This window comes from Xiphophorus couchianus, chromosome 10 (genome assembly GCF_001444195.1).
Source record: "Xiphophorus couchianus chromosome 10, X_couchianus-1.0, whole genome shotgun sequence".
NCBI lineage: Eukaryota > Metazoa > Chordata > Actinopteri > Cyprinodontiformes > Poeciliidae > Xiphophorus > Xiphophorus couchianus.
The window spans coordinates 11,638,526-11,654,654 of record NC_040237.1 but is presented as its reverse complement, the minus strand read 5'-3'; the positions used below and the strand labels follow the sequence as shown (position 1 = coordinate 11,654,654).

Genomic DNA, 16,129 nt, shown 5'->3' with positions numbered 1-16,129 from the left:
AGCGGTGTCCAAACATCGATGTGTCTCTGCTCCAGCCGAATAACTTCCTCATTATGTCATCAACCTCTGCAGATGCCTGCTAATGTGCAGCAGAGCATCTAAAATATGCGGGACATCGACTCTTGAGGACTAGAGTTAGCCAGCCCTGGTTAAGACTGAAGCATATGATGTGTTAGAATGGCCCAGTCAAAGTACAGAACAAAGCCCGATTGAGGATATGGAGCAAAGTTTGAAAAGAAGCTGAATATTTGTGAGAAAACATTTTTTTAAATACCATCCATAAAATAGATTAGTGGCTATAAAATGGCAAATGTTGAATCCTTGCCATGTTTCTGAAGGATAAAGTATCTAAATTGTTTTAGTGGCGTACAGGGAAGTCAAAGGGAAGAAGTATTTTTCTAGGACAGAATTGGAAACAAAGGGTAGAAGCTTGTAAATTCCCTCACAAATATTTTGTCAGGTAACATTTTTATCATCACCATATAATATGTGGTGCTTACTGAGTGTGTATTATGTGTATATTGTTGGATATTAGTTAATCAATTACCATTCCAACATTTCGAATGTGTAGTTTAATAAGTGCCGTTTGTCTTCTCAAAGCAAATAGAGTAATATTTCTTTAAGGTTCATTGTGACAAGAACAAAAACAAGACAGTGTTGTATAGCTTGATGTACTCTGATGTAGTACCCGGGTTTCCCCCAGTTGTATTATAAGCCTGGCGGGCCACCAGGCTTTACTTGTGTCCCCACCATGCTTAACATTGCTCATTTATTTATGTATTCTTTTTAGTGTTTGCATTTTTAAGACTTTATAGTTGGTGTTCAGATATTAATCTTCCAATAACACATAATTATCAAGTGATATTTTCAAATTTCCTGTCAACTTTAAAAAATTTTTAGTTCAAAAACAAAGAACCGCTGGATGAATGACTGCCTAGCGCCCCAACTACCGGGCTTAGCACGTTTCCTGAGGGAGACCTTGAGTACCATAGAGATAACATAAATGTACTCTGATTTCAACAGAAACTTCTTTAAAGCTGTTATTTTCCAAGTTCTATATGTTTGTATTAAAATAAATTAATTATGATCAATTGAGACGCATTTAAACAGATTTGCTTTTACATTTTTGTTCTTCCTCACCAAGCCTAAATAAAAGAAAAGATGAACAACACTCCTGATTGTGTTCTTTGTTTCTTTTATTGTTTTGCTTCAAATCCAAGTCAACAGCATACAATTTTCAGGGTCCTCGGTCAGCTCAGTGGAAAGTGAGGACGGGCTGCAGCTCCAAGAGCTTGCTTGCTCAGCAAACAGCCCCCAGATTAATACAAAAGGAAAAAGGTCAGAGCCGCCCCTTAGTGTGACATCAGAGCAATCACACCAAATTAAATCCACACGAGGGGGCAAAAGGAGCAAAAAGCATCAAACTAATCTAAAACTATAAGTATTCTCTTAATTGATGAGGGCAAGTTTACAGAGAAGCCCACATCTGATAAATTAGTAAACATGAGCCGCTCGTGACTCGCCCTCTGGACTAGAGAGGTTCACTGAAAACGTTCCCAGGTTGGATCATCACTGCAGTGACGCAGCACACATTCATGAACGAAAATCAAACTAACCTGAAAATCGTGGAGAAAAAAGGGACTGAGTGAGATTCTGGATGCTTCTGCTAGTTTAGCACTGCTGTGATCTGATTGTTTGTCAGTAAATACTCCATCTAATCTTCTCTTTGTTATTTTACAGAGGCACTTTTTAACTCCACACATATTGTTTACCCTTTAAATGGCTTTAAAGAACAGATGGACACCAAAATGTTGCAGTTCCGCTGAATGTGAGCCTGAAACGCTCAGAGCACCTGTGGCCAACTTTAAAAAAAAAAAGAAGAAAAAAAAAAGAAAATCATCTCACTCATATTGGTCCCAATGTTATTAGTCCTGTAGGAAAAAGAAACTAATTTCAATCGACCCAAATGCCCAAACTGAATATGTTAAAAAGAGTTAGCCATGATACTTTTAAAAGAGAATTAGTCTGTCTACTGAATTTGCTTTTAATCTGATGTTCACTGCAAAAACACAAAATCTTACCAAGTATTTCTGGTCCATTTTCTAGTGCAAATATCTCAGTAAACTAAAAATAAGATAAAACTAACTTACAAGTAACTTTTTAGCACAGTATCGGAGTTTGTCTTAAATAAATAATGCTTTAATATTTATGAAAAACTACTAGTTATATGACAGTGGAACAAGACATTTTGACTTAAGGAAAAAATGTCTTATTTCACTTACAACTAGCACTTTTTAATCAACCTTAAGGAATTATTGACTGGAAACAAGCTCATATTTCTTGCTGAGAAGTTACTTTTTAGTTTTATGCTATTTCAAGTGTACCAAGTGTTTGCACTAGAAACTACATCAAAAATACTTCGTAAGATTTTGTGCTTTTGCAGTTTAATTTGTTGCACTTCCTCAATCAGATATTTTAATATGTCTGAGCAGGAGAAGCAAAAGTAGATTGAATAAATTCACCATTTAAACATTTGCTTTACCTGGTAGAAGTTAAAATGTCAGCCGAGGAAAAGTTTAGGTTTTCTTTAGAGAAGCATCTTTTGATAGCTCTGACGTATAACTGATTGAGAGGCCTTTTGGTGCCATTTAATGTTTTAATTTTATGGTTTGATTTCCCGGCAGTCTCCTGAAGGTTTGTTGTTGGAAGAAGACTCTGTAGCTTTCAAACGCCGGTGTTTCTTGACCATCACGATCCATCTTGTAAATTTACACCCGAGACAATAGTTTCAGGTCTTCCCTCCTCTGGAGGAAAGTCTTTGAAGTCTCTGTGATGGTTAGAAACCCTCAGGGGTCAATCAGAGGAACAGGGGTCACATTCAGCACCAGCTGGAGCATAAAAGCAAAGAAGAGGAGGAGGCTCTAATAGGGAGGTGAGCACCAGTTGTTTCTAGAGCACCCCATAGCATATGGAAATGAAATTAGAACAACCGATTGAATAAGCTACATCTTCTGCTGCTCAAGTTCAAAACCAATACATTTAAAATGAACCGGATCTGCCTTCTGCAATCATGGGAGGCTGCTTCTTTAAACTGGGGACTAAATTTAACACAAAAAAATTATAAAACTCTGAGCTGTAAACTGGGGTTTACCCAGCAGCTCAGAGCCTGATGAGGTCGGAGCTTTGAGGAGTGATTGTACTGTAAAGGGCTTTCCAGAGACCAAGAGCTGTAAAAGTATCCGATCAGAAGAATCAAAGTTTAAGTTACACGCTACTATCTGGTAATAAAAAAAGAAACTCAATTAAATAACAGCATCATCCATCAAAGGTATTTATACACAGCAAGATTTTCCAGAAGTCACTGTGAGAGCAAAAAGAGGGTAAGGGGGGGCATTGATGTGAAGAAAGATCTGAAAGTTGGGGTCTTTGCTGTCCTCCTGAGTCACAGCAGGTTTTATTTGAGTTATGAGGGGAAATATTTAACAGTTTAGGCCCAAAACAGATGAGAGCTGCTGAAAAGAAGGATAATAACAAACAAGATTAAATCATGTCTGGTTCAATTTTTCTTTTTTTCAGATTTGTGGATTTAAACAAGTGCATCCTTCTGCGCCTTCAGCAACCAGGGGAAGACCGAGGCGTCACTGCGAGTTGGACAAAATAACGAAGGAGGGGTCTGAATCTTGCAACTGGATCTGGTGAAGTTAGGACGTTCAGGGTGGAAGTTCTGTGGAGGGTCTTAACTGCGGGGCAGGCTGCAGATTTCACAGTGCTCTGTGCCGGGCTGGTTCATGAAGGTGCAGTGGAGGCAGGACCACATGGCTGAGGAGGACGCCGGCGCCGCGGGGCCACCCATGGCTTCGTAACCCAGAGAGCTGGACGGCTGCCCGCCCACCGTGCCTGAGGAGGGCAGGAACAGGTTACCATGACGATACCATGGCGCAGAGTTTGCAGGGCATCAATGAGTAAGCGTCAATTGAATTTTAAGCCAGGAAAAGTAACGTTTATAAAAATATGCCGAGTACAAAGATAATTATACAGCAACAATTTAAACTGTAATAATGTTGCAGTAGTTATAGAGTTTGCACACTTTTCCCAACGTAAACTTCAAGCACTTTCAAGGTAAGTTTTCAAACCTTTCCAGCACCACACTTTAGAAATAAAATAATACAAATGATCTAAAAAAAACCAAAAACCGACAGTTTCAATTCACTATTATATGGTATCATCCATCACTGTTACTAGTCTTGTGATAGTATCTACATTCTACAGCAGGGACAAGGTAAGATTAAAATATAGTAACATTTTATGTTTTAAAACGTCTCTCTACATTGTTAAAGATCAAAACAAACTTAATCAAAAATCCCCTGATTTCTATAATGTTACTTAATGTATAAATTTAAGATAACCTTTTATTTAATTGAGCCAGTAGGAATTAAATGCTTAAACTCAATATGGAAAGAAAGTCATACACAAAATAAAATCTCAAAAAAAATCTACTTGCTACGTTTTCTAGAATTTATAAAAATAGAAATAATTTTGATAATTGCTACTGACCTAAAAGCAAGACAAGTTTAGTCTGATTTAACTTCAGACAGCAGGACAAAAATGTGTCTGTCTTTTCATTAGGCGTATGTAAAGATTTGGTTTCAACTATAAATAACGTTGACCAAATTTATATGCTAGTTTTAGTGAAACTATAGGTTACACTTTATAACAAAAATGTGCAGTTTGAATAATAAGCACTTTCAAGGACTTTATACAGAAACCAAACACTTTCCAAACCTTGAAAACACTTAATTGAAACTTAAACATTTTTAAGAGATTTCAAGCCATATGAACAGTGAATTTAACATTAAAAAAAAGAATGAGTAGAAGAGAAAAGAAACATATTTAGTAAATGTTAATGCAACTTACTGCAAAGCTGCTCTATGGTGGCCCACTGCTCAGACTTCTTCCAGGTCTGTGCCAGCTCCTCATTGGACGTCTTCACTGCGTCCAGAAGAAGGCCAATACTGTCCTGCAATAAAGATAAAAGAAACTCATCTCCAGTGATTCAGAACACCAGAAAAAAGAGTTTTATGTTCTTCTCTTTGAGTTTCCAACAGGAAATGCAAATGTGATAAAACGTTTTACTGCATGTTTTCCAAAAGTTTTTCCAAATTACCCCAAAGATGCTAATGGGGTTTATTTCCAGATGCGACGAAAATCTGGCTTCAACCAAGCCCCACGTCACAAAATAAAAACAGCTAGAAAACGGGAAGAGTGACTGGGCTTTGGAGCATCGACTCACCCTCAGAGGCATGACTTCGTTGGTGACGAGGAAGAGGAGCAGATGGAAGTCTGACACGATATCCAGGAATGACGCGGAGGAGCACTGGGACAGGTACGTGGCTAAACTGTGAAAATCCTGCAAGCAAACATTCAAATTCACTAAGAAATTTCCTTCTAGGGCTTTTGAACCTTTCATGAGATGAAGTCACCAGACATCAGAACTGGCTGAGAAAGCAGAAAGCACTCACTTGTGTCTCTCCAAGGATGTCGCGGTTTTCAATTGGGAAGCGTTGTGTGGAGGTGAAGGTGTACTGAGGGTCCTTTGGGAAAGTTGTGGTTATCTAAAGAAAATATGTTTATTTAAACCATGTCAAAGACATGCAGTAATACACATAAAACAATAACACAAACACAAAGTGAGAAACAGAAAAGTGTCAAACTCACATCTATGATAAGGTACTCAACAGGAAGAGGTCGCGCTAGAAACGTGACATCGTTCCCAAATTTATCTTTGTCCTGTTGGGGGGGGGAGAGGGGGAGAGATATAAACGGAAACAAATTTACCATCTAAAATAAAACAAATCCTACCGCGTCTTCTGCAGTGGTTTGCTTGGCACCAATCGATGAGTCTCACCTTGTAGAAGACGTCTGGAACGTACTGCTCAGGGCTGGACTCCTTGGCGTAGCCAAGCTCAGGAGCGTCTTTGCAGGGCAGCAGACACTCGTCTCTCACCAGAGCCATGCACTGATTGGACACCTGGTAACCTTCAAAGTGGACCTGATTATCTGGACCACCTGCACACAGAACATGCATATAAAGAAAGGTCAATATTTTCAGAAGTGCTACCAAACATTTGTAATTCTCCTTACTCAAAACCACAAGATTCAAATTTCCTCAAAGCCAGTTTTATACAACAATTTTTTTAATACAAGCAAAAAACACCAGACCAAAGCCAACATGTTGCAAAAAAGTTGTTCACTCTTCTGTCTAAAAGAGCTTTTCAGCTGTAACTTAGTAAAAAAAAAAAAGGTTTTGGATACAGAAAAAGAAGAAAATGTATACACATTGTATTACTATACACAAAATCTAGGTAATTATCACAATGCAGGTTTGTTCCCAGGGGTTCATTCAAACAGACGAGAGGAGCTCGCTGCTGGCTCTGGACTAAGTTTATTCTGCATGTTTGAGTTAATTCTTTATTCTTTATCCATGAACAAAACACTGTAGTTCAAAGCTGTTGAAGGTTGATTTCCACTGGGGAAAGTAATTTGTTATTTTAAATTACTGTGCTCTTTTCAGGACATTTATTACAACTTTAACTTTCTGTGAACCATCAATCGTTAGCTTAGGAAAGGATCGGCTAAGCGAGTTTATAAAGCAAAACAGAGTAAGACTAAAAATGTGCCAAATACGTGAAACAATCGGAGCCAACTTTCAGCTTTTCTCAGCATAAAGGAGTAGCTAAAAGAGAGCAAATGGAAAATGCTGCAGAGGGAGAAGTGACTCCAAAAGATAACAAAGTTACTCCACAGAAGGTTTAGAAATGTTTCTAAAAAAAAAAAAAATTTGAAAATTGATCTGCTCTGCTTGTTGAGTCATATCTAACAAGAAGAGTAAGAAACTGGGATGAGTAGTTTACATTTACACCATTTTCAAGGCCATCAACATCAGTACTAAATGGTGAAATCATATTGCGTAAAATGATAAATAACAATCCATCTCTGACTGACCTAGCTTTAACGTTTCTATAACCTGTAATTAATTAGCAGCAATCCACATATTAAATTTTTTGTCATACTTAAATATCACAAAGTTGAAAAAAAATGGTAGGATTTATATATTATTTACCACTATTTAAAGGAAAAGTTAAGACGATGAATAAAAATAATCTAACCTGTCGCAACAACGGTCACAAACTTGGATCCAAAGTACCCGTCTCGAGACAACCTGCAGGGGTTTGAGTATTGGTTCTGGAAATATCCAGACATGATGCACTCCTCAGCACTCAGGTAAAAGGAGTCCTGTCAGATGTATGAGAACATTTTGATCAAACAGGAATACAGCAGCATCAGTCAGACACTCAGACCACCTTTAACTTGGGCCCATTCTCACCTGGTTTCTTGTGTAGCGGACAGTTCCTATCCTTGTGTCCTCAGACAACAGATCAGTGAAGATCCAGCCCACCTACGAAACACAGAGGAAAAACTGTAACATTTCCTTTGTTTTGGTAAACTAAACTAACAAAAGATATTAAGGTATGAAAATAATCACATTTCTGTTTCATTTTGACCAATATGTTACCAAACCATTCTCAATGTGTAGGTTCACAAACATGAAAAACTGACTCAAGTTATTGACGCAGACAAAAAACATCCACAGCTTCAGTCTATTAAGCTGCATAAAAATCCCTCATCCTCAGTGCATAAATTTAACTCACATTGTGTGCAGGAACTCTGAAATACAAAGGAGATACATGTTGCAACTGCAGCTTCCCAACACATCATCAGGTTTACTGTTTGGAGGAATAAGCATGTGATTCAGCAGGCTAAACTCTTCACTGTTTGAGACATCTTAACCCATTTAGAGAAAGCATAAAGGTGCCTTGAGCTCTGAGAGCAACACTTTCAGACACAGACCTGCTGCAGGAAAAACACACCCACCTTGCAGAGCCCCAGTTTGGCAGCGATTTCATCTACAGCTGCAGCTTTGGGATCCTCCAACAGTTCCAAACTGTTCTGGGTCGCACTCTGAAACGAAACAAAACAAAAGCAAAGTTAAACCTACTGAAAGGCAAATTAATATAATATGTAAGATTTATTGGGTGAGACTTTCACCTGTGGGGGCTCATAGATGGCCGCCACCTCAGCTCTGATGCCCAGCGGGATGTCTGTGTGCTCGGTGTACCGGCCGTATAGGTAGCCCATCCTCTGACTGCCTGTTTTCCTCCAGAAGTCCAGGAATCGGTCGGCGATGGTGTGGTTCTCAAACATGATGTTGTCTACATGTCTGTATTTCTGGAACAGACATTCAGAGAAGAGAGAATTGCTTTAAGGGCTGCATGTGGACTAGGGTTTAAATATCTGCCTAACATTATTTTAGAGCCTCTCGAAGGTTGGACCTAGTTTTATAATCTCTGAAGTGATGCCATCTTTATACACCCCTCACACTATTGTGTATCTGCCCTGCGTTTATTGGGAATTGGAAGATGCTCTCCAGTATCAGCTTTCTATTTGCCAAACACTAACACACGCAATCTGATCTTCAGTTATATCAGGCTTGTTTTGGTTGGGTGTGGTTTTTATTTCTGTTTTATTTATTGTTTTTTTGTTGTTGTGTTTTACTTTAAAATACCTTCCAGTTCCAGTGTGAAGGGCTCTGGGCAAAATCAAAAGTTTATTAGTCTTTAACATAGCAAACGTGCACTATTATGCCATCATCTATGTGTTACTTGAAAATGGTTTCAAAACAACAATATTATCATTTACTGAAACAATTTCTGGGACAATTTACCATCCAGTAAAATTTGTTACTGACAAATTTTACTGGATTACTCATGATTTTTTATGTGTCACAACTGTTACTGTATTTGATGCGTTGTTTGCAAACATTTAGATTTAACTAAACTTATAAGATTATTAAGCATCAGGTAACGAAAAGACCTGATCAAGACATCCAATAATGTGATCCCTTTGGCACTGGGTGGGGTGGCACACCTGTCTGTTCAGAGTGATGGCACTGGGCTGGCACTTGGTGCAGATCCCCTCAGGCCAGGGAGGATGACCCTCACATCCCGACTTTATCTTACAGCTGATGTTCTCCAAAGCTGCAAACTTCCCTCTGCGGGAAATCAGGACAGAGTTGGTCTCTCAAGTGGAGATCATGAACATTTCTGCTGGTAAAATGAAAAAAACAACAAACTTCTCACTTGTCAGCGCCACCGGTCAGCTTGCGAAGGTACGCGTGGAATGACATGTGCTTCACCGGTGGGTCGAGGTGGTTCAGGTAGTCTTCATCAAAAGGCTGGAAACACAGAGACCGCATCCTTCAGGATTAGTCATGTTAACACTTGATCCCATCAGGTTCAGGGAACTGATATAGAATGAAATTACCTCTAGCGGTACACAGTGCACACATTTTCCAAGGGCACCATGACGACATCTGAAAGAAGAATCAGGATTTATGAATTTTCTCCATTTCTGATTTTTGGTTTTAATCAGAGGTGCCCAAAGTGGATCCTCCAGGGCCGGCATCCTGCATGTTTTAGTTCTCTCCCTAGTTTAACGCACCTGGATCCAATGATGGCTCGTTAGAAGGCCTAAGAAGAACACTGACATGCTGAAAAGGTTGTTGGTACCACCAGCGAGAGAACTAAAACCTGCAGGATGCCGGCCCTCGAGGACCCACTTTGGGCACCCCTGGTTTAGATATTCGCAGCCGGTCGGCTTTCGGTCTTACAGCTGTGGGTCTTTGTTCCTGTAGATCTTGCCGTCTTGTTTGGCCAGATACTGATCAATCTGATCCTCCTGTACCTGTGGTGCCGAGGAGGACCGAGGGATCAACGAGGACGAAGACGAGGACGAAAAAGAGGACGAGATGGATGGCAGGGATGACGATGTGTGTGGGGTCGCCGTGTCCATTACCTCCCCTGAAGAAGAAGAGGAGGACGCAGAGGGGAACAGAAACAACATGTCCCCATGCCTGTAGTAAAAAAGGGATTAAACTTTGAAAGTGGTGAAGCATAAAAAAACCCAGCAGCATTTTAAAACATTTTCCACAACATTCACAAATGTAATTTCATGATAAACAGTTGGTTCCTGTACTTTTTTACTAACATAAAAATATAATAAAAGTAAAGTTTATCTGAAGATTACCATATAAACTCTACAAAACTTTTAGAAAAGGAAACTAAATAGTTTCCTTTTTGTTATCTCAATGTGCCAAACTCATGCTCATAAAATAGCCAGACCATTTTCATTTGGTTTAACTGCTACATTTTTAACTTTCTATTTATTCACGTGAACTCTGTTAGTTCTTGAAACCAAATGTATACTGATTGCGCTGTTTTCTTCTGTAAAACAATTCAGAAGAAAAACAATCGTCAAATTTGTTAATGGTGGCATTTTAGAGGAGAAATCTTTCCATAACTTGAGCTGAACTGAGAAACGCAAACTCTCGCGATCTTTAGTTTCCATGAACTTACTTGATCTTTAGCAGGTTGAGGGATTTGTTCTGAGACAGAACCTCTCCGGTCTTGTTGCGGTTTATATAAACTGAGAACCCGTTGGAATTGAACCCAAACTCTTTGGCCACCTGTGGGAGACAATATCTGTTATTACATACACATAAAATGTTCACATTCTTGATGTCTCACTTTCTAAAACACAGGTATCAAACTCATTTTCATTTTCGCCACATCAAGAGCATGAATGACTCAAAGGGCCGGATGTGGCAGAATGTATTGATAAACCTACCCATTAATCTGTTAAAATATTAATAAATAACCATTCCTTAATTTGATTAGTACTTCTTAAAGTTAGAGAATATTGAAAATCTTTTCACACTGATGTAATTTGGCAGAATGCAGATAAAAACAGCTCTGATTTCACTGATGATAAAACAATATTTAAAACCTAAATGTTATCTTCAGGGTTCTACGGAGGCAGGCTTCTAGAAAGGGGTCTGGAAACCAAGAATCCTGACCCACAAGTATCTCTTTGAACCTACCACAACGGCTCTTAATACTTTTATGCACCTTGTAATGATATAGGATCAACGAATGTTTAAAATGTAGCTGCAATAACAAGGTTTTTCCTTCTTTATTGTGCAATAATTGCATTTAATTGAACGTTATTACATTGAATTTTTGTTTTTTAGGTTTTAAATTAGGAGGGGTTTTTCCCACAACATCTTCCACAAATATCGAGATCTCACAGAAAAAAAAATTACTCAACCTTTTTTTAGATAAGATAAGATTTATTTGTCATTGTCATCAACAGATTACAACGAGATTGAGATTTGCTCGACTCGAGTTAAGATGCAGGTTATGTGTATATACGTAATATACCAAGATAAAGAAATGAATAGTACAAAATGAGAAATAAACTTAGACATCACATTTTACTTTAATTTAAAACCCCAAAAAAGAAATAAAGTGTTTCTTTAAAAAATTACAACAAAATTATATATTTATCTATATCTTTTTCACCCAACATTTTCTGGAAAACCTTGTTGCTGACTCTTGTTCTACAGTCTAGAGGGCCACATAAAAACATATGTTGTGCCAGATTTGGCCCCCGGGCTTTGAGTTTGACACGTTCTACGTGTTTTCCGAACATTAATAAATCATTCCACTAGTTCTGTAAAGACTAAACATCAGCCACTCATTCAAAGCAGATTAGCAGAGAGCTTCCTGGGATGAGAGCCACTCAGCTGGTTAATAGTCGCTCCGCTCTGACCTAATTAAACTACAGGAAGCTCAGAGCGCAGGAGGGCCTGCTGTATATCCCATTACAGGTAGAACAGCAGAAAGTCAGGCGGAGGCCGACTGGATGATGATTATTTAGGAATGACTGAAGTCTGACAGCTGATGAACCTTTGACACTAAACCTTTTCTAAAAATCTAAAAATCATTTCAAGAAACACCCAAATTGACACTTTAAACTGTTCTAACATGTATTATGAGTTAATTAGAAGCTTTCACAATCAATTTGAATATCTTTACAAGAAAGTGTGCAAGGGGTTCAGTAGATGTCAAAGCTGCAGAACTGACACTGTCTCTGCTCTGCTTCACATTCACAGGTTCGGTTTTGTTTTATCTGGCAGCTGATCGGCAGAAATTGAAACCCGTTCCTCCCATCGATCTGAACGCTACACCGTCCTGCTGCATCCCAGATACATGCATTTTTGATCAGGCGCTGCAGCAACGCTCTCCAACATCTTGATCTATTTTAGGTTTTACGAAACTAACGCTTCAAATGCAGCTATAATTATTCAACTTGGTGCTTTTGAGAGAAGTTTAAAAAAAGGAAAATGAGAAACAAGCAAACCCAGATTCAGGGCCAAATAAGTCATGTCTGAGTCATGTCTTAGCTAAAAAAAAAAAAAAAAGCAAGAAAGAAAAAAAAAAAAGCCTGTCCAACCACTGTGATGAAGTGTGGAAATATTCAGCACACAGAGTGGAAATTTTTCCCCACAAGGTACTTGTCAGTACTGGAAGCCTGTAGAGCTCAGAGGAGCAGTGCAGGACAGACCTGCTACGAGGCTTCCTGCTTTAAGAAAAAAAACAACAAAAAAAACAACAAGCGAATACAAAAAATACCAGAAAAGAAAACAAGTGGAGTTTCTTCAATACTTTTTCTTTGTGGGGTTTTATCTTTGTGATAAAAATGAAATCTGTGTTTGCAAAAGACAATCAAAAAAGTAATTTGTGCAAGGATCACACCCGTTTACCATCTATTGAGGTTTTTAATTTTATCCAATCGCTAACATTTACCAGTGACATATGCATTACGCCAGTTTGATGCTATTAAAGCTTACAGAAAACTGCCTGCGCTGTAAACAACCATCCTCCACTGTGAAGAGAGAGAAGTGCCGAGCCGAACAAGGCTGCCGTTAACGTTAAATCAATATTTGAGAGCGGGGCCAACACAGACTTAGCAGCTTCGTTCACTTTCTCTGCTGGCATTGCTAAAACTACAGACAGATTACAATTCCAAAGCAACGCAAAACAAATCTACGTCATTGTTCAAAACTTCTTCTGTTTCCAGTTGGAATTCTACCAGCGAAATTCACTACAATGTGAGAAAGTTCAGACGGAGCAGTGAAGGCAGATGAGAATCAAGTAGAATTGCGTGGGAAAGTCAAGGCCAGGCTACACGAGATCTGACTCTGTTGCTTACGTTATCGCCACCCGCTTTCTTAAGAAGGCTGAAAGCAACAGTCTCATCTGACAAAATAAACATTTGTTTACATTTCCAGCTAAACACAATCTGTTTGGATTAATGTTTCATACTGTGGGTTTAAAAAAAAAATCTTAAAAAGCTGGTTGCATCCTGTCACCAGGCTTTAGATCTTCGATTTGTCTTCCTTTAAACCCGACTATCATGTTAGAGACGGATTTGAGTAAAACAAAAAGAGAACAGTTGCTGTAAGTTTTCCCGACAAAATCCTCAAATCCTAACAAATCTTGTTAGCATTTTTCATATTTATGTAACATAACTGTAAAGAGATCGTGCTTGGCCTTTTCATCCTTGGAGAACTTCTTTAAGAATCGCCTTCTTAGTGCAAAAGTAACATAATAAGGTTCGATTATTTGTTATAAATTCAATTACACACATGGGAATAACAGCTCTATAACAAGCTGATGAACATAACTTTTTAAATCATCCATCCATCCATTTTCTAACACCCTTGTCCCTAGTGGGGTCAGGAGGTGCTAGTGCCTATCTCCAGCTACGTTCCAGGCGGGAGGCGGGGTACACCCTGGACAGGTCGCCAGTCTGTCACAGGGCAACACAGAGACAGACAGGACAAACAACCATGCACACACACACTCATACCTAGGGAGAATTTAGAGAGACCAATTAACCTGACCGTCATGTTGTGGACTGTGGGAGGAAGCCGGAGTACCCGGAGAGAACTCAAGCATGCACAGGGAGAACATGCAAACTGTGCAGAAAGACCCCGGGCCGGGAATCGACCCCAGGACGTTCTTGCTGCAAGACAACAGCTCTACCAACTGCGCCACTGTGCAGCCCACTTTTCTTTTCTTTTAACTTTTTAAATTATATAGTTTAGAATACTTTTGCAGGTGTCGGTTCATGACGACGTCGGAGATGATTCATCACTGCTATGACCACCGACGATTCAACATGATTTTTTTTTTAACCATCTACTCACAGTAAAATGTGACTATATGATCCCAATAAGTAATACCTATCAGCAGGAAGTTTCTCAGTTTCTATGATTTGATCAGTGGTTATAATCTGTCATATTTTGGCCCAAACATTACTCAGACCCACAATCTGCAAATAAACTGTAATACAAATCCAGAATTTTCTGTTCATCTCACTAAATAAATAACCAAAATGCTTTAACTGATGTACGACGGTAGAGTTAATGAAACTGAAATAGTTTATCAACCAGAATGAGCTGGTGAAAAGATGAACATTTTGCTTGGTTTTCTCTTTGTGTAGACAAACTGCTGTGTGATGCTGTGTGCTGTTGCATGTTAATGCTAAATACCTAGGTTTAAAATAGAAAACTCCCCTTTTAAAGCCAATGAAATTATCCATCATGCCTCTAGGTGATATGTGCATTGTGTAAATCAGCTGTGCTCCTGCCCCACTTGTTGCTGTGAAGTGGAACCTAAAGAACGTCCACCCATTACTATCAATGAGGTCATGCTTAGAAACAAAACTATATTGCTTGTATGTCCGCTAAGAAAACAGCTGCAAATAGCCCCGTTTATTAATTGTGTAATATCAGCTTTTTACACTCTGTATTATTTAATAAAGAGCAGAAAAGCTAAATGCTACTAACTATGCTTACTTAAATCTTAATAAACGTAGCAAGTGTTCACTCTTGTGTTCAGGTCTACGTTTTGAATCAAACAAATATTACAACAGCAACCCTGCTAAAAGTTGGATTCTTTTGCAGCAAAAGGAGTAATTGTAGTTTATGCTATAAATAAATGCAGTTTGGTTGACTGGAAAGAAATGGAGGGTGGTTTAAAATCACACTGGCTTCATGTAAATGAGTAGAAACAAATAAGGGCTCATCTCTTTTTTGACTTGGAAGAGTAGAGCACACTACACATGTGATTGTTTTATATCTGCACTCTGTACCTTTTTCAGAAAAGTAGCCGCTGTCTCCCTCTTGGTGGAAGGGATTTTCTTCATCCCATCTGGGGACTGCACCCTGATTATCTGCATAATCAAACATAGAGGTTAATTCACTTATTGGTGCAATGTTGACTTTTAGAAAGCATCTGCAATTGTTTATGAACTAAAGCCCCCCCATGTCAGTTTGTCTCCCCTTGGTCGCCAATAAAGCATAGACTTTTCTCCCCCTCACTACACTGGAGTCACAACATTTGCACAATGACAGTGCAAAAAAAATGGCGTTAATACTACTAATGGCCATGAAACCACATGTTTGTCACAAACACGATATTGTCCTTAAATTTCACTACTTCTGTTTCTGCTCATCTGCGCTGGCTTAATTTAAACCAACAGATCAGTTAGCCTCTTCTAAATCCACAAGCAGATTCCTGCTAATGTACAACTAAAGGGGCTAAATACATAAAACTGTGACTCGTGTGTTTCTATTATATATATATATATATATATCAGTCTTTGAAGTTTTCATATAAACAGCGGTCATTTCTTTTACTCGGATGTACTAAGAGGAGCTAAGTTTAGGCAGTGAGTTGAGCAGGCCGCAGCCACTCTGTGCTAAGGTTAGCTGACGAAGCTAATTCTGCTGCCTCATCGCTCCGGACTCTAGCCGTTAAACGCACCAAGCCGTCCAGATACTTACAATGTTATCGCCCATGACGCCCGACTCGGAGCTCCAGGTGGACACCGCTGCGCTGCGACACGGTTACTGCAAAAGTCACGAAGCGTCACTGAATAGCAGTCAGCGAAACTCCATCACAGAGCTCAAACACCGGTGTTACACACATAAGTGCCCGACGGTTTACGCCAAAACACAGCGTAGCTACGCTTCAGCCGCATACGATGCCGCCATCTTGAGCAGGGCAAGTTAGGGCAGTTTGATGACCTGCTAAATAGTCAGGCCATCATATTTGAACGTACATTATTTGTTTCTACTGTAATTAATGTAAAAGTGGAACAT

General features: G+C 39.1%; 1 protein-coding gene across 1 annotated transcript; it reads right to left on the bottom strand.

Annotated features, from left to right (window-relative positions):
• Positions 1 to 2,979: 2,979 nt before the first annotated feature.
• Positions 2,980 to 15,998, bottom strand: nploc4 (NPL4 homolog, ubiquitin recognition factor). The gene is made up of 17 exons (XM_028030034.1): positions 15,812 to 15,998; positions 15,118 to 15,198; positions 10,473 to 10,582; positions 9,728 to 9,970; positions 9,382 to 9,430; positions 9,198 to 9,292; positions 8,986 to 9,109; positions 8,107 to 8,286; positions 7,933 to 8,019; positions 7,385 to 7,456; positions 7,167 to 7,293; positions 5,906 to 6,066; positions 5,716 to 5,787; positions 5,520 to 5,612; positions 5,291 to 5,407; positions 4,915 to 5,017; positions 2,980 to 3,897 (listed from the first exon to the last, which is right to left on the bottom strand). Exons 1-17 carry the CDS (start codon positions 15,824 to 15,826, stop codon positions 3,737 to 3,739), a joined length of 1,890 nt encoding a protein of 629 aa, XP_027885835.1. The 5' UTR covers positions 15,827 to 15,998; the 3' UTR covers positions 2,980 to 3,736.
• Positions 15,999 to 16,129: the final 131 nt, after the last annotated feature.